We start from the raw sequence: 20,072 nt of genomic DNA, 5'->3' as shown, positions 1-20,072 counted from the left end.
CGTGCTTGATGACTTCGACGCCGCGCGAGGCTCAGGGGGCACTTTCTCCGGGCGCCGCCACGCACCCCGCCCCGCAGCCAACAGGGCCGTGCAGACCGCGCCGCCGTCGACGCCGTCACGCGGCTGCGGAAATGGTGAAAGCGCAATTCTATAAATCACCTCAGCAGGGAGATAACAGGGAGGGAGATAGGAGGAAAAACTTGTCAGGGGAAAATAGAAAAATCCATTTTACCGTGAAACAAGAAAACCTGTTCTCAGCGGCTGGCTGTTTACAAACCTGTGCTGCCCGCCCCGCGCCCGCGCCCCACGCACGGCTCTCCCCGCGGACGCGAAGCTGTCAGACAAATGCGCGTCGTCCTGCGAGGCCGCAGGGGGTGTTAGGTTCGGCCCAAGAGCAGCCGCCTGAGGGACGGCTTGCAACACGGAGGCGGCGTCGCCCTGTGCAGGCAAACGGCCCGCGTTTGATTTCCGACAACCCTTCTGGGCAGAGTTAGGTCCAGGCGGGGTTGCTGCCGACACCCGGCAAAGCTACGCAGCACGTCGGACAGTCGAACACCTTGCAAACCAAGTGACATTTCTATGCTGACAGCTCAGTGGAAGGCGCCTTTGTAATGTCACGTTGCTGGGAACGTCATGTCCCAGTTGCAGACACAAGCGCTTGGCGAACGCGGTTCCACTCCTGAAATGTATTTCTCCTTAATGCTTTTACAGTGGATTCTATTTCCATCATCGCCGTTTATTCAGAGACCGCGCTCCATCGACACCGTCGCGGGGCCGACCTTTCCGCGCCTGCCCTTGCCTGACCTCGGCATTCAGCTTTCCGGGGCGTCTGTTCTATGTTCCTCCAGGTTTTCAGAGGCCACATAAAGAAGGTCCATGTACACACGCCTTCGAGAAAAGGCGGTAGATTAAACGCAGACAGACACCCAGCCCCGGGCTCCGTCTCGGAGCTGTGTCCGGCCCTCGGGGCCCCTCCCTGGCCCGCACGCACGTCAGGCACCCCTCCGACCACTTCCGATCGGTTCCCACCCTCACAGAGGGTCCCTGCGGCCTGTCGGCGTGGCTGCCTTGCATTTATTCCAATTCCATCCTCGCCCTATTTTATGTGGATCCAAGAGCGATTGAAGCTTAGAGAAGGCAAACGTGCCGCCTGCCCTTGGAGCCTCCCTCTCTGTGAATCGGTGGCCCCGGACCAGGCTTGGGGGGGCAGACTCCGCTGTGAGGCCCCTGTCCTGGCCGTGCCCATCCCTGTAGCAGCGCAGGAGGCCGGCTCGCTGAGAAGGCAATCGATGGCCACAGAGCCCGAACCGCAGGCCGGAGATGAAGCCTACGGACTGAGTTCTGCATCTCAGCGCGTGGAGCCTCACGCCACGGAGACAGCAAGACCCAGGAAACAACTGCGCTAGAACAGCAATTTAGAAAAGGGAGTACAAGCAGGTAGGTCGCCACAGAACAGCCACGGGGATGTAAAGTCCAGCACAGGAAACGGAGCAGCCGGAGAACTTACGCGCGTGGCCCGGGGCGTGAGCCACGGTGGGGGACGGCCGGAGGGAGTGGGGGTGTGGGGGTGTGGCGGGGGGAGGGGGCCAAGGGGTATAATGGCATAAGCAATAAAACATAATTTTAAAAAAGATTGCAGGAAGAAAACCTCAGCGGGCAAAACCAGTCTACGGCTCACCTCCCGCCCGCCATGCCCAGCGCACACAGGTTTAGGTGAGAAATACAGAACCAGGCCTTTCCTTCCGACCACGGGCGCCCCGACTTGGGAAGGGACGCTTGCCTCCCCCTTACTGAGCACGGGGTGGGGGGGCCGGCGCCCGTGTCCCCGTAGCCCGAGGGCACGCGGGTGTTTCCCGGGGGAGGGGCGCACCGTCCTGCCAGGCGCCCCGAGTGAGGCGTGGGTCACTGGGCAGCCGCTGTCTGCGCGGACGTGGGTCCTAACCCTCAGGGCGGTTCTCTGCGTTTCCCGTCTCGCTGCCATGATGGGGAGCACACCCTTCTCTCTTCCCCGAAAGCGCTTTGTGGGTGTCCTGCAGCTCCGAGGTGCTCACGTCTCGAGGGCCGAGTTTCACGGGGACTCATTCCGCCAGAGCCTCGATCGCCACGTCTCCTCTCTCCTCACACGCGGTTCGTCCAACGGCAGGCTCCGCCCGGCCTCACGTCCATGCCTTCGCTCCCTCCTTGGTCTGGGCCGTGGCCACCGCACCTTCAGACAAACCTGCGGGTGCCTCTGCCCACGAGGCTGACCCCAGGCAGGCAGGGGGCTTGGGAAACCCTGCCTGTCCAGTGGAGAAGGGTCTCCAGGCCGAGCCCTCCTCGTCCGAGCGGCGGCGCCCAAAGATGGTCGTCCGGGCAGGTCCTCCATGTGCCCGGCCTGCCCCGCGGCCGCCGTGCCGGACGACGGCCTCCAGCCGAGGCCGCGCGAGGGGGACGGGTGAACGGCCCCCACCCTCCTGTGCGGGCAGGTCGTGCGCACATCACCATGCGCCGCGCGCAGCGTCGCCCGGGGCCCAGGAAGCCACCGAGGGAAGGGCCAGCGGGGGAGGCTCACCCTCGCGGCCGGGAAGCCTCTGGGGCGTTTCCGCCTGCGGGGAGGCGGTTCACCTTTTAGGAAGAGACAAGTGATCTGAACGCGCCTGTGGAAAAAGTCCAGGTCAATACGTTTCATTAAGAAATGTTTCTTAAAATCACAACGTCAAGGCCAAAGTTGGTTGTGGTCAGGTGAACCTGACTGGACTCCCAAAGGCCCCGCCCCCGGCCCTCGGCACAGGTGGCCCCAGGAGAGTCCGTGCAGCGCGTGTTGCGGGCGCGTGGATGGGGGGCCTCCCAGGGCCAAGCGCCTTTTTCTGGAAAGAGAAGCTTTCAAACGGCTGAAACCCTGGGTCGGAACCTGCGGCCTGAGAAGACGGAGGTCGCGCGAATGACCTTCCCTGAGCTACTTTCTCCTTCAAAACACCAGTCGGCCTCAGGGAAGAATAACTAAACCTGAACGCAGGGGCCAGGCGCCCTCAGAGCTCGGCCCTGAGACGCCGCGGCTGTTGTCTGGGCCTGCGGAGGGCAGAGGCCACGGCCGTCTGACCCCTGGGAGCCAGGCAGCAAGGCGGCGCGATGGGGGGGGCTTCTCCGGGCGGCTCTGGTCGTCAGCGGCCACCTCGAGCCGCAGGCAGGACCCGCGAGGGGCCCACGGCAGCGACAGCAGCCAGGGCGTAGGACGCGCCGCGCGCTGACCTCTGGTCCAGGCTCTGGGCGGAGTAGCACGGCCGTCCCTTCGTGCACGCCCAGGTTGCACGGGTCGCTCCGCGGGAGCGGCGCGCAGTAGGGCTGGTGGGCTCGCTGCATCCCACAGGTGTGGGCGGGGACCTCGGGGCCCGAGGGTTTTGCTCTGGGCATTGGGCCTTGTGGGCCGTGGGCTTGAACCCCTGAACACTGGCCACGCCCACACTCGCTCTGTCCTTCTCCGAGAACTTGATGCAGGCGGACTCACCAGGCTGACCGCTCGGCTCCCAGCTCCGGGGACGCCCCGGGCCAGGCCCTCCCGAGCTCGCTGGGTCCCCCCCCCTGTCCTGGCTGGGGTCGGGGGGCTGTTCCCTCCCGCGCCCAGGCCCACCAGCTGCATCCTCGGCAGAGGGCTTCCCCAGAACACCGCCCCCGCCCCCCAACCCATTGCCTCTGCCCGGAGCGTCGGGACCTGCGGGTTTAGGGAAAACGCTCTTTGAGGCGATCACTGGGCTCGCCCGTGAAGAGGGGTCATGAAGACACGGTTCTGGGCCTTTGATTTCACCCCGCGGGGGACGGCCCAGCGCCGGGTTCGGTCCGACCTACGTCCGCCCTTCTCTCCGTGAGGATCTGCCGTGACAACGTGCGCCGGCGCGAGACTTCACAGAGTGGGGGCCCGGCAAGAGCGGCTTTCCTCCCCAAGAAAGGGCTCGGCCAGGGGGCCGGGGCACAGACGTGCTGGCTTTCGGAAGGGACAGCCTGTCCCTCAGGTGCCAACAGGGGCGAGACATCTCCCCGGCCCCTCCGGTCCCCCTGGACTGCCCGTCGCTGTGGGAGGCGGCCCCGGGGGGCGGCGTGACCCGCCCCAGGAGAGGGCGCAGAAACGTGCCGCCCCCACGAGGGCGCTGGGCGCCGTCCCCAGGAGCCCCCTTGCTCAGCGCATTCCTCTGCCCCTCAGCCTCCCCTGAGCAGCACCCAGAACCTCCTCTGCCGCCTGGACCCACCGGCGCCGGCTCCGTGACTCTGCTCTCAGCGACCGCAGGTCACGAGGGGCGCGCGCGGTCACGAACAGGCGTTCCTCACGTCCGGCAGCAGCAGGAGAGCGGGCAGCCTGTGACTTAACGTCTTTCTGAGCATCGTCCCCGAATGACGTCCGGCCTTGACATGGGGCCGCGTCGCGCTGGTTGCCAGGCGCGCCCTGAGCTGAGGGAGCCGGGTCACGCAGTGAGACAGCCGTCCCCGCGCCCCGGGCTGCGCCTGAGGCCCTGCAGAGGCTGCCCCGTGCTCACAGGCCGCCCGGGGGCGCCCCGGCCCCGCTTCGCTGCCTCCCGCCAGCGCCCTGGGCGGCCGGCGTTGACGGTGCGGGGACCGACAGGCTGCCCTGTGCAGCGCCTGTTGTTGCGCGTATTTGAGGAGTGACCTTTGAGGGACGAGTCAGCGTTTCAAACCCAGTCACCGTCACGGGAACATTATTAACCTATTAGACTGTTGGTGAGTGTCCCTGGGCCAGACTCTGACCCAACGTTTGTGTGAGTGGCTCCTGTTATCACCATGACTGTCCTCCCCCGAGGTCCCCCCGGGTGGCATTTTGGAGGCAAGCGTTGTGCCTTAGCCGAGCGACCTGCCGGCCCGGGGTCACACAGCCATTCCGGGATGTGGCTGGGATTCCGTCCCGACCGAAGGCTGGGGCGGCCGCCCGTGCCAGCAGCCTGCACGGCCTTCCTCCCCCTTGGCCCACGTTCCCCGTTCGGGGGGCCCTCTGCCTACCAGTATTTCAGGTAAAACTTCACAGTCCCTCTTCTTTTCCTATCGTCACGCCTCACTGTCTACGGCACAATCAACGCAGGAGGGCACGACAAAACGGTCAAGATCCGCTGACTCGACGAATAAGCGCCGTGCAGGCCGAGGGTGCTCCCCGGGCCGGAGCCGGGTCCCAGGGCGCATGCCCGCGCGGGACCGTGACCCGCGGCCGCGGGGGGCCGCCCCCGGGGGGACGCTTTGGGGAGGCCGAGGACGCCCCGAGGGCTCGTAAGCCGGCCCGGGGACGCGTCCGCGGGCGCTGTGTGCCTGTCCCATTCGACTGCCTGGTAACAGAAGCAACCTGCTCACTGGCCACTCCTCCCATGTTTCCCCGAGTTTTCCCAGGTAACGTCCCTTAACTCAGGACCTAAGGCATTCGCTTCCCCGCGGGACGGATGATCGAGGTGCTGTGTCGGTCAAAAAGCCCGTTACGTTTCTTTCCTTACGATGGCTCTAGTAGTGCCTAGTTATCTTTAACTTCGTTGGGAACAATGTTGTTAGACTGTAGGGTGACAGCTGTCCTATCAGTGTGCATTTAAAAAACCATGGAAATTGGTGAATTTTTGTGTAGTTATTTTAATATTGAAGATGGAGAAAATAAGGAACACTTTCAGCATATTATGCTTAATCACTTCAAGAAACGTAAAAGCACAACCGAAACACAGAGAAAGAATCTGTGCAGTGTGCAGCGAAGGTGCAGACTGACCAAATGTGTCCAGAGAGGTTTGCGAAGTTCGAACGTACGTGTACGGCTGCGCCGGAGTTTAAATTGCGCACACATCTGTGCACACATGCACACGTGCGCAGCGCTACATACTTTTGCCACTTGATTCTCTTGCTTCTAAATGTCTTTGAACTCTGAAGAAAATGGCCGAATTGCCATTTTAGCTCTCATTTTCCTGACATCCACACCAACATTGAAAACTCTCCACTAGTAGACGCGAACCTAGTAATAAATTCGTGTATTTCCTCAAACACCTAGAACCCATTACACCAGGAGGAGTGTTTCCCGACGAGGCTCTCGTCCGGATGCCAGCGAGAACGTCTCCGGAGGACTTGGCGGATGGATGTTAACTTAAGAAAACGCTGTCGGACAGGTGGGCGCAGCCGCCGCCGCCGCCATAGCAGGTGAGGGTGAGCCGGACGCCGCGGCCCTGTGAGGGGAGCGCCTACCGCCGCCCACCGCCCGCCCCGCACCTGGGAACAGGGGCTGCAGCCTCAAACACCGACTTTACTCAGTCAGTAGCATCTATAAATGCTTTTCTAAAACATTTTGTTCACTGGTTTCTAGAGAAAGAAACACCGATTCATTGTTCCACTTGCTTGTGCCCTGACCGGGGATCCTACCCACAACCCTGGCGTCTGGACGACGCCCCACCCAACGGAGCCCCCCCACCCCCGGCCAGAGCCCCAATTACAAAAATATCCTGTTCAATGTGGAAAGACTCAACGTTGGCTGAGAAATGTGGTTATTCCTCCTGTGTCCTCCTTTAAACGTTCTTTTTTGACCGCACCACAATTGACCAGGCACGGGCAGTCAACTGCTATAAATTTTATTAGAATAATAGAAAATAATACATACAGATAACCATAGGATACACACACAGAGATCGGAAGATACTGTCTATACTTTTCAATATGAAACAAAGTGCGGATCTCATGGAGATACAGGGCTGGAAGCGCCGCGACGCGGCGGTCGCGTCGGACGGGAGCCGCACGAACGGGGGGTGGGGGGGCCGGTCAGTAACAGAGGCGTGGTCCCATCCATCACGGCGCGGAGCGCGGGGTCCGGGCTGCCGGGAACGCCTCTTCTTGCTTTGACTGGAAGCAGCGACGGTCAGGTTTCCCTAGATATGTACAGTATATACAGCCTTGCACAGAAAGTTATGTTCCCCCGGCACATAGCAACTTCGTCTTAAACGTAATCTCTAAATGTGAAGCAACGCTCTCTTTGTTTTCTCATAGAAACTGTCGGCGGCAAATGCTGACAGTTTTGCAGAGAACAAAAGTTCCTGCAAAATGCGCTATTGGTTAAAAAAGAGGTAAAAAATTGATGTGGCCGTCTGCCAGGACCTGCCGCGCCTGTGGGTTCGCTACGCATCGCCATGAGGTCACGTCGCGGGGACCTTCGCAGCCGCACAGGGATGGGCGGGGCGAGCTGCTCACACCGAAGCCGGCAGCACCGCCCGCTCGGCCACCTGCGCGACTCGGAAACACCGACGCCCGCCAGGCTCGCTCCCTCGGTGGGCGGTGGGGTCCCACTCAAAATCTGTCTCTGTCATGCACAAGAGAGAGGGTCTCCTGGTGGAGCCAGAAATGGGAAGTGAGAGATGTGTGAATTTTGTGGAATGTTGGGGCTGGGATTCTGGTCCTTCCTTCCTTCCTTCCTCCATGTTTGCATGAAACCTGAAGCTGTTCATATGTGTGAAGGAAATGATTCCTGTTTATCATCTTTTTTATTTTTGAGGAAGGATAAGGTGAGACTGTTTCCCTTTCACGTTGTTGAATGAAAGAATTCAAAAAGCAGTACCCGGGACGGACCGCGAGCTTCACAACAGCGGCCGGGCTCAGGCCTGACGTGAATCCCTGCGAGGGGCAGCCCCCGCGCCCAGCCTCGCGGCTGCGGGTCTCGGCAGAGGCCGGTGAGCGGGCGGGGCCCCCCGTCGGCAGGGGCGCTGCGGGGTGGCAGCGGGCGGCCGGGACGGACGGTGCCCTGGCCTGGAGTCCCACCCGCGCTCTTCCCGACGGGGCAGGCGAACTGCACTTGCGACCCCTTCCACGTGACGCTGGGCCAGCCTCCCCCGCGATGCTGCCACGGCAGGAAAGCCACCTCTGGGCTAAATGAGCATCTCCGCGTTAATAAGAAACAACAGCGCGGGTGTCGCGTGGGCGCCTTTCTCCACGGGTAGCGCTTAAAATCATCGCTCAGGATCGTCTGTACCAAAAGTCTGAAGGGCGTAACACGTAAAGTCCTTTGGTTTATCAAGTATTAAGGCATTTCAGAGTCTCCTGGAAGGATGCACTGTTTTTAAGTTATATTCGTATTGTACCTATGTAAAAGTTAAAAATACGGAGTTGGGAAAAAACATGCATAATCACTGCATTTCAGGAGAGCACGTTTCTTCTGTAACCAAGTAACCGTCCGGTCAGTAGGAGGAAGAGTGGCGGTCACCACAGGGCGCGCAGAGCGAGGGCCAGGGCGGCCGGCGTGAGGCCGCACAGCGGACGGGCGCTCCTCAGGGCGGCCGCGGACCCCCGCGCGGGCGGACCTGCCGGGACAAGAAAGGGCCGTTAGCAAGGGCCGCGGGCGCAGCGGGGGCGAAGCCGAGCCCCTCCCACGCCCGGGCCTGCCCTGCCGGCGGGCGCCTGCCCGTCGCCGAGACTCCATGAAAACACGGATGTAGTTAAGTTTCTTACACGGTTTTAGGCTTTGTTCATTTAGTATTATTTCACTGTAAGCTGAAAAAACGATGATTTTGATTCAAGAGTTTAATTAAAGAAAACTAGACGGGATGAGAATTTGAAAGATCTGTGTCTGTTTCCATTTACACACTTTTAGATACACGGTTATGCGTAATATAAAGCATCGCCCTTCCCGTATGGGAAACGGTGAGCGTCGGAGGCGGCCTGTCCGCGCCGTCTGAGCGGCTCGCCAGATGGCGGATGGCGCGGCCCCGTCCCGGCCGGGGCCGCCCCGCCCTGCCCGCCCTGCCCCCGCGACGCTCTAGGAGCTAGGCGGCCTGCCGGCGCCCCTGAAAACCACCTTCGTCGCCCCCGTTGGCGAACTCCTGGCCTTGCTCTGATGTGCCCTTTCGGGAAGATCTGCTGCCTCACGTGGTTTCCACAGGTTTTACGCTGCAGAGCCCTGTTCTGAGATAAGAACTTCTCATTTTCTGAGGGCGGCTCAGTTATTCCTGGAACCTCAGCATCACAGTCTTCAAGATTCACAGGACGACGAGGTTCCCCCCGTCTCCGCACCCCCTCCCTCGCTCCCCATCAGCCAGCGATGCTGTGCCGAGTCCTCCCAGGCTGTGGGGGGGCTTCAACCTTGAGTGCGGACACCGGGGCCTGGGCCAGCCGGGCTCGGTGAAAGGCAGGGACCCCGCCGATCATGCCGCTGACACCGGCAGAGCAGCCACGAGGCTCCAGTGGCACCGTGGCCTGGGCAAGACGGGGGCTGAGGGGCCGCCCTGCGCGGCCGGAACCGGGCCGGGCTCAAGTCTGCAGGAGCGTGAACCCCGGCAGGTCCCGCCTGCACAGGTCAAGGGTCAGCCGCGCTCAGCGTGAGGCCTGAGAACGCCAGACTCGCGATTTAGAAGGAAATGTTTCTTCCACCGTGGTCACTGATATAATACAAACCAAGTCTGTTTCCCTCCGAAAGTTTATTGCCACAATAAAACAGGTCACATCTGAATTTTTAAAGGGAAAGGGAACGTGAACCTCTTTTGAAAACAGAAACTAAAAATTTTTTTTAAGAAGGTGTTTTCGGTTTGCTCAAGTGGTTTATGATCTTAATAATGTTATCTTTTTCCTACTTTTTTAAAGAATTGGTAAGTTTTAGCTATGATTTCTAGAGAGCAAACAATTTGAATATTAAAAAATCTTAAGAGTCTGTGGGTTCAGGATCGCCCTTAAAGAATTCGGCTTTTATATTCGACCCAAAGGCAGAGTCAAGCTCAAAATGAGGAAAACATTCAAATTCACAGTTGTGCTGAATCCTTGCTAACTTTCCTGTCTTTCGGGTCGCAGAGCTCTAATTTTGCACGACCTGTACAAGGCCCCAGGCCCCTCCTCCTCACGGGCACGCGGCGGGAAAGGGGCGGACAGATGCCCGGCGCCGCGGGGTCCCGGGTCGGGCACGGAGGCTGCGCCGAGGCCGCGCCGGCCAGGCCCTTACTGGTCGTCCAGGGGATCCTGACGGGCTCGCTGCTGGCCCCGTCCCCTCCGTCGGTCGTCGCCCGGACGTGGACGATGTAGGCGCCCTGGACGGGAAGCAGCAGCTCGGCCGACGTCCTGTTTGTGTTCAGCACCCGCACGTCATCCCGGCCGCTCGTCTGGTAGAAAACCTGGAATGCGGGACAGGCGGGCGTCACGGGCCCGCTCCACGGCTTCCCGGGACACGCCGCTCGGACCTCGTTCACGCTGTCAGCTCGGCCGGGACGTCACCACCTCGCCCGCAGGCCCCGAGCTGGGCAGAGGGAAGGGCTCCGTGGCGGGGGGCTGGGCCGGCCGGGCGTCTGGGGGGCAGCCCCGCGCCCGGAGGGGGGTCACCAGACTGGGGTCAGAGCCAGCGCTGCTTTCAATGTCCCGCACGGACAGGACTGGGTGCAGGAAACCAGCATAAGCAACTCACAAACATCTTGGCCTCTGCGAGGAGGAGAATTACTTCTCTTGAATTGCACTTAAGGAACCCGATGGTTTGGAAAAGTGCCCTTTTACTGAAAGACGGGACGTGGGCATGCCAGCGTTAGGGGGCAGGAGGGGCCGGGTCGCCCGCACGGAGGGGAGGGAATCTGCCAGGCCGCCCGGGGCGGGGAAGGGGCCGCAGCCCGCGAGCCGCTCGCTCACCTTGTAGCCGGTCACCTCCGACTCGTTCTCCGCGGCGCGGACCTGCTCCCAGCTCAGCAGGACCTTCGCGCCTGTCGCGTTCCAGACCACGTTGCCGGGCGGCTGGCTGGGCGCTGGGGGAGGAAGGGGGAGGTCAGCACAGGGCTGAGCGTGGGGGCACCACCCGGGAGCAGAGCGGCCGCCTCGGCGGCGCGGGGGGTGCAGGAGCGAGGTGCCACGGTGACGTGCGGAACGCGGGTGGCACCGGGAAAGGGTGACAGGTTCCTCCTCAAAGGTGCTCATTCCCACTGCTCGGGGAAGAGCCAGGTAAACCTGGGGGCGCCTGCTTTTGCAATCAGACCTTTTGACGGGTGCTGTGCTCTGAACGCACAGCGACGTGTATTTAAGTCTCACTCACTCGGAATCGATGTTGGGGACGCCACCCGTGCAGCGGGGACGTTTCCGGGCCTGACCCCACCCCTGGGCTGGGAATGGGAGAGTGGGTCCCACTTTCCCGAGTCACTGGCAAAGGACAAACTTAATGACCACATTAGCCGGTCGTTCACAAACGTACACTGTTCAAGGGGCAAAAATGGTTTGTTGGCAAACTTTCGCCCCACAACCTCATTACCTAGCGAGGGGGCAGCCCAACTCTTTCTATAGAAAACGCGAAGATAAACATCTGAACTTCCTGGACAAATTAACTTAATCAAAACCCGAAGTACTAAAACGGCGCTTTCTATACACTTTGGGCTGTCTGCGACCGAAGCCACGACGGTCCGTTTTGCACGATCGGAGTCCTCAGCGGTTTCAGCCAACAAATGCACGTTCTCCTTCAAACTGGGGACTCACGGACGGACACAGCAGTCGCTCACGGGCGGCAGTCAAGCAAAAAGTCCGGGTCTTTCCCACCGAAAGCCAGTCACGCACACGTTTTTACTGAGTTAATACGTTTTGAAAATGCGAAGAGTTTTCTGCAGGCACGAGGAACAAACGGTTGTGAGAGCCGCCTCCTGCCCAGCCCTCGCCCGGGCACAGAACAGGGCCCCCGGCGGCCGCGTTGAGGCTGGAACGCGGCCCAGGCGTGAGGCACGTGGGCCGTTCTCAAGGGCTGGCGGCGGCGGCAATGATGACAGTGGCCCTTCCAACAGCCGTGCGGTGAGACGGGGCGACGCGGTGTGGAGATCACACACACGCGTGTGTGCTCGGCCCTGACGACGGCGCGGGACCGCGGACGGCCGCTGACGCGCGTGAGGGGCTGTGGGGCCCGTGCGCGCGGCTCACGGAGACGCGGCGTCCAGGCCGCGCTGGTGTCCGGCCGGGTTTTACTGCAAGCGCTGAGGTGCCCGCGGGGCCGCCTCCGACGCCCCCGCCCCCCACTGCTGCCCCAGAGCAGGAGACAAGGAGACACCACTCCCGATCGCTGACATGAACCTGAAGCTTTTCACACTTACTAGAAACCCTCAAGGGACAGGGAACAGAAAATGCAGGGAAAGAAAGCGATCGAGTGGGTCAGCGGATGGACTTGAGCGAAGCCGCACAGGGAGCTTGCCAGAAGGTGGCCCGAGGGCCCAGGGTGCCAGATCGCGCGGGGCCGCCCGACGTGGCCTGTCCCCCCAGACCCACAGCCCCGCCCCTGCCTGGCACAGAAGCTACGCACGCGTCTTCTTGGTGGTGGCGTTCACCGTGGGGCTGAAGGGCCCGGTGCCCGCGCTGTTGAACGCCCGGACGGCGGCGTGGTAGGCGCGGTGGCTCCCCAGGCCGCGGAGCCGGGCTGATGTCTCGCCGGCCGCCACCGTGACTCTGCGTGGCGAGCCCTCCTCTCCGCTGCTCCAGTACCGCACCTGCGGGCAGAGAGGGACAGAAGCCACCTCGCGCCCAGGACCCCGACCGACGCGGCGCCCTGGCACGTGCCTGTCCTCGCGAGCACACTCTGCCGCCTCGGGCGCTGGGCCCTGAGGCTCCCGGACAGGGTCTCGAGGAGACAGGTGATAAGCAAGTGCGCGGGGAAAACCGGGGGACTCGTAGGGTGCGCCGGGTGCCACGGGGGCGAGCCTAGCGAGGGGACAGAGGACACGCTGTGCAGGGCGGCCCAGACTGCGCATAAAAATGGATGCACATGGAGTTCGACAGGTAAGAATCCGTTAATGAGAATCCTTGATTTAAAAGAAAAAAGGGCAGGAAAAAACACGGTAAAAACACACGCTCCTTAACTACCTGCAATTTCTGCCGCAAGGTCCTGCTGGGCTTTCCCAGAAAGTTCAGTCGTTTGTTGAGTAACAATCGAGTGACCGTGGGGGACACTCAGGGACAGGGACACTGGGGGGCAGCTTTGAGGGTGACGCGAGGCAGCCAGGGTCGCCGGCCCGGCTCTGATCCATGGTCACCCCGTTTCTGTGTGAAATTCCCTCGTCAGAAGCCCCAAGCCCTGCTCCGTAGGGAACGGGCTGGAGCGGAACACCGGCCCCCGGGCCCTCGGAAGCCCTTCGACACGTCGTCCGTCCCCAGAAGGGGCCGGAGGGTCTGGTGGCCGATCGCGCAGCAGAACCAGACGTGATTTTAGATCTCCATGGTCACGATCACGTAGACAGGTTTAAACGGGGAGAAAATGGTGCCAGACTGAACATGATATTAGTTAAAATTGATTCTATCATCTCAAATGGTTTGACTTTAAAAACTGCACAAATCTGCCCCAGCTGGTGCAGCTTCGTGGACTGAGCGCCGGCCTGCGAACTAAAGGGTCGCCAGTTCTATTCCCAGTCAGGGCACAGGCCTGGGCTGCGGGCCAGGTCCCCAGCAGGGGGCGCACGTGGGTGAGTGAACAGGCACAGGCCGAGGACGCAGGGATCCCAACCGCGAGCTCTGCTTCCGCACAGGCCTGGTCGTTCCGAAAGCCAGCAGCCCCGGAAGGAGCCCCGTGTGCCGCTGCTCCCGAGACCGCACTTAATGTAAACTTACGACGACACGCGCTTTGTAAAAGTGATTTCAACCTGAAATGAAGTGCAGCTTATGAAAATAACGCACTGAAAAACAGCACCTTTTCTTGCCATTGAAGTTCAGATATTAAGTCTCACACGCTATTTTCACAGACTGAAATAGCTCCGTCTGCGCTTACAGGTTCGCAGAGACAAGTGCTTCAATTCCGCTGCGAGACCAAACACATCCAAATAAACATCGGGCCGGCAAAATGTGTCCGACGGAGTTTTAGACGAGAAACCGCATCTACGTTTTCTTCTCCTTCTTCACCGGGGCCTCAGTCCCAGGAGGCCCTCGCCCTCTGACCTCTCTCGGGGCTGGGAATGGAGGCAGGAGGTGGGAACGGGGGGAGTCCCTCGGAGCCGCACTGGGGTCTGGCAGGAACAGCCTCTGCCCGGCAGGCACGCGGCTCCGCTGGGGCCGCCCAGCTCACGTGTGGCCGCCGCCGTCGGTGGCAGAACAAACCCGCCCGGGGCTTCCTTCTGCCGCCCGTTTGTGCAAACCCGTCTGCAGGCCTCTCTCGTCTCCGTCTGCTCCAGAGTGACGCTGGCCCTCTGCCTGGGAACCGAGAACTAGACTCGACATCGGTGTCTCTTCTTCCCGGTGGGATTTTCATGTTCTCAGAAACCTCCTCCACTATTTGACACCTTTTTCCCACTCCAATTAAAATGTTAGGAAGCAAACACATTCCGCACAGCTGCTGGGACGGGAGCTGGGCGCAGGCGGCCGCGAGGTTTCCGTCTGAAAACCTGCACGCGGTTTTAGGGATGTTCCCTGCCGGACGCTTAAAACCTCTCCCAGGCTCTGCAAACCGAGCGGCGCTGGACGCTCCGCCGGCGCGGCTCCTGCTTCAGTCGCTGACCAAGGTCAGACTCCCGAGCTCTGCCCCCCCCAGACGCAGACGCGCTGCAGGACGCGGCCTCCCAACAGCGCGGGCCCCTGGCGTCCCCCGCCCCCCGAACGTGAGCTCAAAGCTCTGCCTTCTCTTTGTCACGGGCTCCCTTCCTTCCGTCCCGCGGCACAGGGACGACCAGCCCGGAAGGTGCCCGCAGCCCTCGCGGGGCCGCCGGACAGGGCCAGGGCCGCGGTGGTGGGGGGTGGCCCCCGGCAGCCCGCCCTCCACTGGGAACTGCGTGCGCTGCGGGGCCGTTCAGGCTCCCGGGTTGGCGTCTCAGTCGTCACGCCCGCGGTGAAAACATCTGTTTTCTCCTTGGTACAATTACGCCCGTCTCTTCTGCAGCTGTCCCCAGTCAGGCCATCTTCGTCTGAGCCCGTCTCTGGTCTCTTCGCAGCGTCACGAGCCCCGGGGAGGGACGCTGTCACCCTGTGGGGATGGCGGTCGGCCCCTGCGGTGGCCGGCCTGCTGCTCGGATGCAGGCGGCAGCTGTGAGGGGCCCCCAGGGCCCCCTCCCCCGGGGCCGCACCCTGCCCCTCCCCCAACAGAAAAAGCGCAATGCAGCGGAGACCTGGCCCGAGTCACACACGCGGGTCCTGCCGTTTCCGCCTCATTTCACCGGGTGCCCCGGGAATCGACCCCGCGGCCCCAGATTCAGAACAGAAACGGGGAGGTCGCCCGAGTCTCTTCCGGCCGCCTGACAACGGCTGTGAGTTCAGCTGTTTACGACCGCCATCTCCATTGCGACGGCTCTGGAGGGCGGGCGCCAGTCCCAGGCGCGAGGCCGCACGGCCGCGTGGAAGCAACCCCTCGCCTGACACGAGCCGTGCCGGCTCCCCCGACGGCTCCCGGTCCGTGGCCAACGCCCGTGGATGGATGGACAGATGGATGGACGGGCGGGCGGACAGAAGGGCCCCACTCCCCGGGAGCCGACCCCCGTCCTGGAGGACCCGCGCCGGCCTGCAGCCCCAACGCGGTGTGGACGCGTCCCTGTGTGCGTCGGTCGGTTCTCCCGTCCCGTGGACGCCTTTCCCGACGCGGCGACAGCGGCAAAGGCTGCCCCCTTGGAGAACACCCTCCTTATCAGCTTCCATTTGTACGTCCAACAACAGACTTGGACCTGCGGCTTGCCCTCACGCGGTCCCCTCCGGGGGCTGCGGACGTCCCCGCGGCGCGCGGCCGCCCACGGAGCCCGCCCCTCTGTGTCCTCCTCTGAACTGGGTCCCGAGCTGCGGCAGGGTCAGAAACGGCCGCCCAGCCCGGTGGTTCATAAAGGGCTGAGCCACCAACAGGGGGCGTGCACCTCGGTGTGTGTCGGAGCAGGAACCACGTTCATTTACATAAATTTATTTGCCTCTGGGTCCCACGTCCTGCTCAGAGAACCAGAAATTCCCCCGCGGTCACAGCGGGGTCGCCGTTCCCGGAGCCCTGCCCAGGCGGCTGACCTGCAGCGGCAGGGCCTGGCCATCAGTCCCACAGCCGGGGCCATGCCCTGTGGTCCCGCCGCCGGCCTGGGCGTCCAGCTCGGCAGGGGTGGGCAGGGACCGCGTCACCTCCCTGCTGTGTCCCCTCCAGGGTCACCCGGAGTCTCTCCTGCGCACCTTCCTCGATGACGTTTCCTCCCGTTGCTCTCCAGAGCACAGTTAACAAATCCGCCACGGCCTGCGCTTGGGACACCAAGTTCGGACGGGGGGGACCCTGCTGGAACCGCGGTGACGACTGTCCCCAGGTTCCCCAGAGGCCAGCAGCTTGGTGCCCAAGACTTGAGAACGTTCACCGGGAGGAGCCTGTCAGCGGGTATCGCGGAAACTGCCCCAGAGCAGCTCCTGCTGCTGACCCCGTGGCTCGGCCAGAGCGCGGGAGGCCCGCATCCTGTCTTCTCATCGAGCCCCGCCCGTTCCCGTGAGCTCGGGCCTGCGGTCCCCATTCTGCGGGGGACAGGAGGGACGCTCAGAGTTGACGTGACGCCCCAGCACAGCCGTGAGTGGCGAATCGGGGGTGGCCCAGGTGTGACCTCAGGGCCACTCTGTCACGGGTGCTCCTTGGTTCCCTGCACGTGTCCTGGCAAAGCGGCTCCTAGTGCGGGCGGAGCCGCTGCGGCAGCCGCCACCTTGGGGCCCACGCTCACAGCCACGGGCGGAGGGAACTCCCACGCTCGGCTCCGGGCCCTGGGCGCGCTGACGCGGCGGCTCCGCCGTGTGATCTGCGGCCCTTCCTCCCCCAGCTCCGTGCTCCTGGGCTCCAGACAGCTCGGGGCCATGCCCTGTGCTCGCTGCGCGGGAGGGCGCCCCACAGGTGCGTGCTGTGGGGCCCACGCACGAGGCCCGTCCCCAGGTGTTCGGGGGTGGCGGGTCCAGGACGGTTCTGGGAGCTCGTCTTCAGCTAAAAGCATGGCCAAACCTGACGGCTGTGGCCCTCGGACACGCCTGTATGTCACGTCGCCGGCCCGGCCTCGCTCCGTTCCATCGCTCATACTCACGCGGGCAGAAGGCACAGGAAGTCCCTCAGGTTCACTGAGAGGGACACGGCGGGCCCCTCCCTCCCGCAGGCTGCTCAGGCGTCCGTCCATCCGTCCGCCTTGCCCTGCTCGCTCGTGACCCGAGCTCGGGAAGCCGTGACCTGACCCGTCCCCGAGGTCCACCGGCGACTGCGGTGTCTGCATCGCTCTCGTCAGCCCAGCGTCCAGTCGGCTCAGCTTCGCTATCCCTGAGTCGCTGCCTTCGGCCAAGGGCCCCCGGGGGCAGGCGTCTGAGGCTCTGCTTGTCCGGGCTGCAGACGTGCCTGCCACGTGCCACCGACCCAGGACACACAGGCGCGAGGGCAGGCGGCTGCGCCTGGGACGAAGTTGCAACCGCGAGCTCCAGCGTCACCGCCGAGGGCAGGCGTCTCAAGGCTTCGGTTTTCGTCCTGCTCCGCTCCCGGCTCCCGCTGGACACGGGCCTGGTCAGCGGGCTGCCGTGGCCGGGGCGCGGTCCTCTCTGAGGCCACCGGCCACGGGCACCGTCGTCTGCGGGCCCCCCGCACCCCGTGGGCCAGGCCCGCGTCCGCCCCACGGACGCCCTCCCTCCCAGGCCCCACTCCGCGCCCCCCGGGTCGCGGCCGCCGCCTGCTCCTGGGCCCCCCGTCCCCGGCACCGGGCCCTGCCTAAGGCCCCTTTCCTTCCTGTGGGCACCTCTTCTTTCTCACCCAACTAGAGGCGCCCGCACTCAACTCGCTGCGTTCAACGCGACACCCGCGGACGCCCCCACGCGCCCATGTGCTGCGGGGGCTTCGCCACAAGCCAGGCCCTCGCCGCGACGCCGCCGTGGAAGAGGCTCCCGGGGACATGGCGCCGCCCGGACGGGAGCGGACGCGCTTTCCGAGAACTCACCTCGTAGCCGAGCAACCGGCCGCTGCTGAGCTTCCAAGGGACGGCGCCCCACGACACCTCGATTTCTGAGGCAGACAGGCTCTCCGCAGAGACCTGCGCGGGCGCGGCCGCGGGCTCTGGCAGGGGACACAAGGGGAAACGCAATTTTAATTTGGTAGTGTGTTTAAAAAATCCACTGACGTTCCGGCTTTTGGAAAACATTTTAATGTACTGGGAAGTTTATGGAACAGTCGCTTAAAACACGTGAAAACGTGAACCACGTCACACACGGAGATGCCGGCCGGTTTCCGTCGCTCATGGCCCGACGGCATCAGGGCCACCGGTCGGCCTGGTCAGGCCACCGCGGCCTGGGCGCCCCACCCCGGGCTGGCCTGTGAGCCCCTCCACCCCCTTCCCTCCATTCTCTCTGTCCAGCGCCGCTCCCCCCAGCTCCCGCCTGGGCACCGCGTGGCCACAAATGCTACTGGGTATCGCTTCTTAGCAACGGCCAAGGGCTACAGACTCCATCTTTCCTCTCAGCATCTCGCGAGGTGCTTCTCGGGCCCAGGTCCCCCGCACCCTGACCTGGGAGGGGGCATCTTCCAAAGCGAGGACACATGTGGTCGGAGGCCCCCTGGCAGCAGGCCCCCCCGCTCCGCGCAGCCCTGAGCAGAGACGCGCTCCCGCGACCCGGCCGCGTTCGTAGCTGGCCCTGCTCGGCGCCGCGGCCGACTGACGCCGAGGCAGCGCCCCGGGCCGGGCCGGGCCGCCCAGGGGTTCCTCCCGGGAACACGCAGCCTGGTTTGGGAAGGCAAGGGGTGCGCTGGGGACGGCCGTCGCGGGCCCCTCTGACGGAGGCTCCTGGCGAGGCTTCCTGAGGACCTGTTCCCCTGATTCGGTGAGCGGCCCCAGACGTTTCCAGTGAATCCCTCACTGTTCCCACGGACGAGGGCCACCCGTGTCTGACACAGGCCTCACCGAGCCCTCAGGGGCGGCAGGGATGGGGACAGAGGAGGGACGTGTGGGGGCGGCGGGCGGCCAGGCCGTGGCTGCGCCCCCAACACCCTCTGGGCCAGGGTGCCGCGAAGCCCCTGCTTAACGGGAGCCCCTCCTGGGCCCCGCCGTGCGCTGGCCCCGGAAGTCCCAGCCTGCGTGGACCGGGCCTGCACGCAACGAGAAAAGCTCTTCTGTCAGAGCCGCTCGTGATACACGTTTGTTTTTCTACTCGGCCAAGAAAGGGGACACTGGGCGAGGGGCGCGAAGCTCCACGGAGGCGCTCGCTGTCCTTGGGGTGGCGGCCGCGGGCAGCGGAGGAGACAGGGGACGCAGGGACACTCGAGCCCAGCGTGGCTCCGCGCGGAGGCCTGGGTCACGGTGCGGGCCCAGCGAGGCGGCGGGTCCGGGCACGTTCATCGACGTCTCGCGCAAGCTCCCATAGTCCCACGTGCAAACGAGAACGCCCGCGCCCCCTGCAGGCCCCCCGGGAGGGCCCGACGAGGTCACGTGGGGCCGCGGCCGGCGCCGACCCCCAGGCACCGCTGTGGCGCTCGCCAGGCACAGGCTGTGACCCCCGGGGGCGGCTGACAGCAGCGAAGTCGCCCCAGGCGCTGCCGGGCGGGGGCGGGGAAATGAAGGCCGAGGGCGGCGAAGAGCCCCCGCCAGGCCCCCGCTCCGCTCCTGGCTCGTCACGGTCACGTCACTGGGACGCGCGAGACCAGGCTGCTCCCCGGGGAACCGCCTCCTCCCGGCCCGGAGGCGATGCTCTGCCAGCCGGGCCTCAGCGCGTTCCCTGAACCCACGGTCACCGACGGTGACGCGCCCACCGCCCGCAGCGTCTCCAGTCCAGGGGCCCTGAGTCCCGCATGCATGTCCCTGGGAACCTGAGGGACCCCGAGGGGACAGGCCTGATGCCACGAGGAACCGCGGCCCAGCTCGCACCTCGTACCTTCCTCGGCGGAGAACACGGTCGCCACGGGGCTGAAGGGCCCCTCCCCCCGGTTGTTGTACACGCCCACTTTCACTTCGTAAGGGGAGAACGGTGCGATGCTCTCGTTCCGGAAGACGTATCTGGGGGCGTCCGGGGACGTGACCACGGTCTGGATCCAGTTGGTGACTCCCAGGGGGCGGAAGGCGACGACGTACCCGAAGCCGTCCCCGTTCTGCAGCTCCTCGGGGACCGGCTGGAGGGGAGACAGGGCCCGTCAGCGGGCCGGCCGGCCGCCGCGCTCCTCGGGGGCGGGGGGGCGGGGGGCTGGGGAGGGGCTGCAGCGCGAGGCGGCCTGCGAGCCG

At 63.8% G+C, this 20,072-nt stretch overlaps 1 protein-coding gene across 1 annotated transcript in view; it reads right to left on the bottom strand.

Moving 5' to 3' along the window:
* Positions 1-9,012: 9,012 nt before the first annotated feature.
* LOC129087678 (contactin-3-like) overlaps positions 9,013-20,072 on the bottom strand; it is an 82,687-nt gene continuing 71,627 nt past the window's right edge. The window contains exons 17-22 of the mRNA XM_054594619.1: positions 19,729-19,963; positions 17,805-17,920; positions 12,224-12,407; positions 10,585-10,697; positions 9,816-10,082; positions 9,013-9,177 (exon numbers count right to left, since the gene is read on the bottom strand). Coding sequence (XP_054450594.1) covers positions 9,013-9,177; positions 9,816-10,082; positions 10,585-10,697; positions 12,224-12,407; positions 17,805-17,920; positions 19,729-19,963 — 1,080 coding nt within the window. The remainder of the gene's footprint in view (positions 9,178-9,815; positions 10,083-10,584; positions 10,698-12,223; positions 12,408-17,804; positions 17,921-19,728; positions 19,964-20,072) is intronic.

The sequence above is a fragment of the Pteronotus mesoamericanus genome, unplaced genomic scaffold, assembly GCF_021234165.1.
Source record: "Pteronotus mesoamericanus isolate MK-2021 breed Mesoamerican mustached bat unplaced genomic scaffold, CSHL_Meso_final scaffold_533, whole genome shotgun sequence".
Classification (NCBI taxonomy): domain Eukaryota; kingdom Metazoa; phylum Chordata; class Mammalia; order Chiroptera; family Mormoopidae; genus Pteronotus; species Pteronotus mesoamericanus.
The sequence above is the reverse complement of the archived record's forward strand: the minus strand, read 5'-3'. Positions and strand labels throughout refer to the sequence as shown.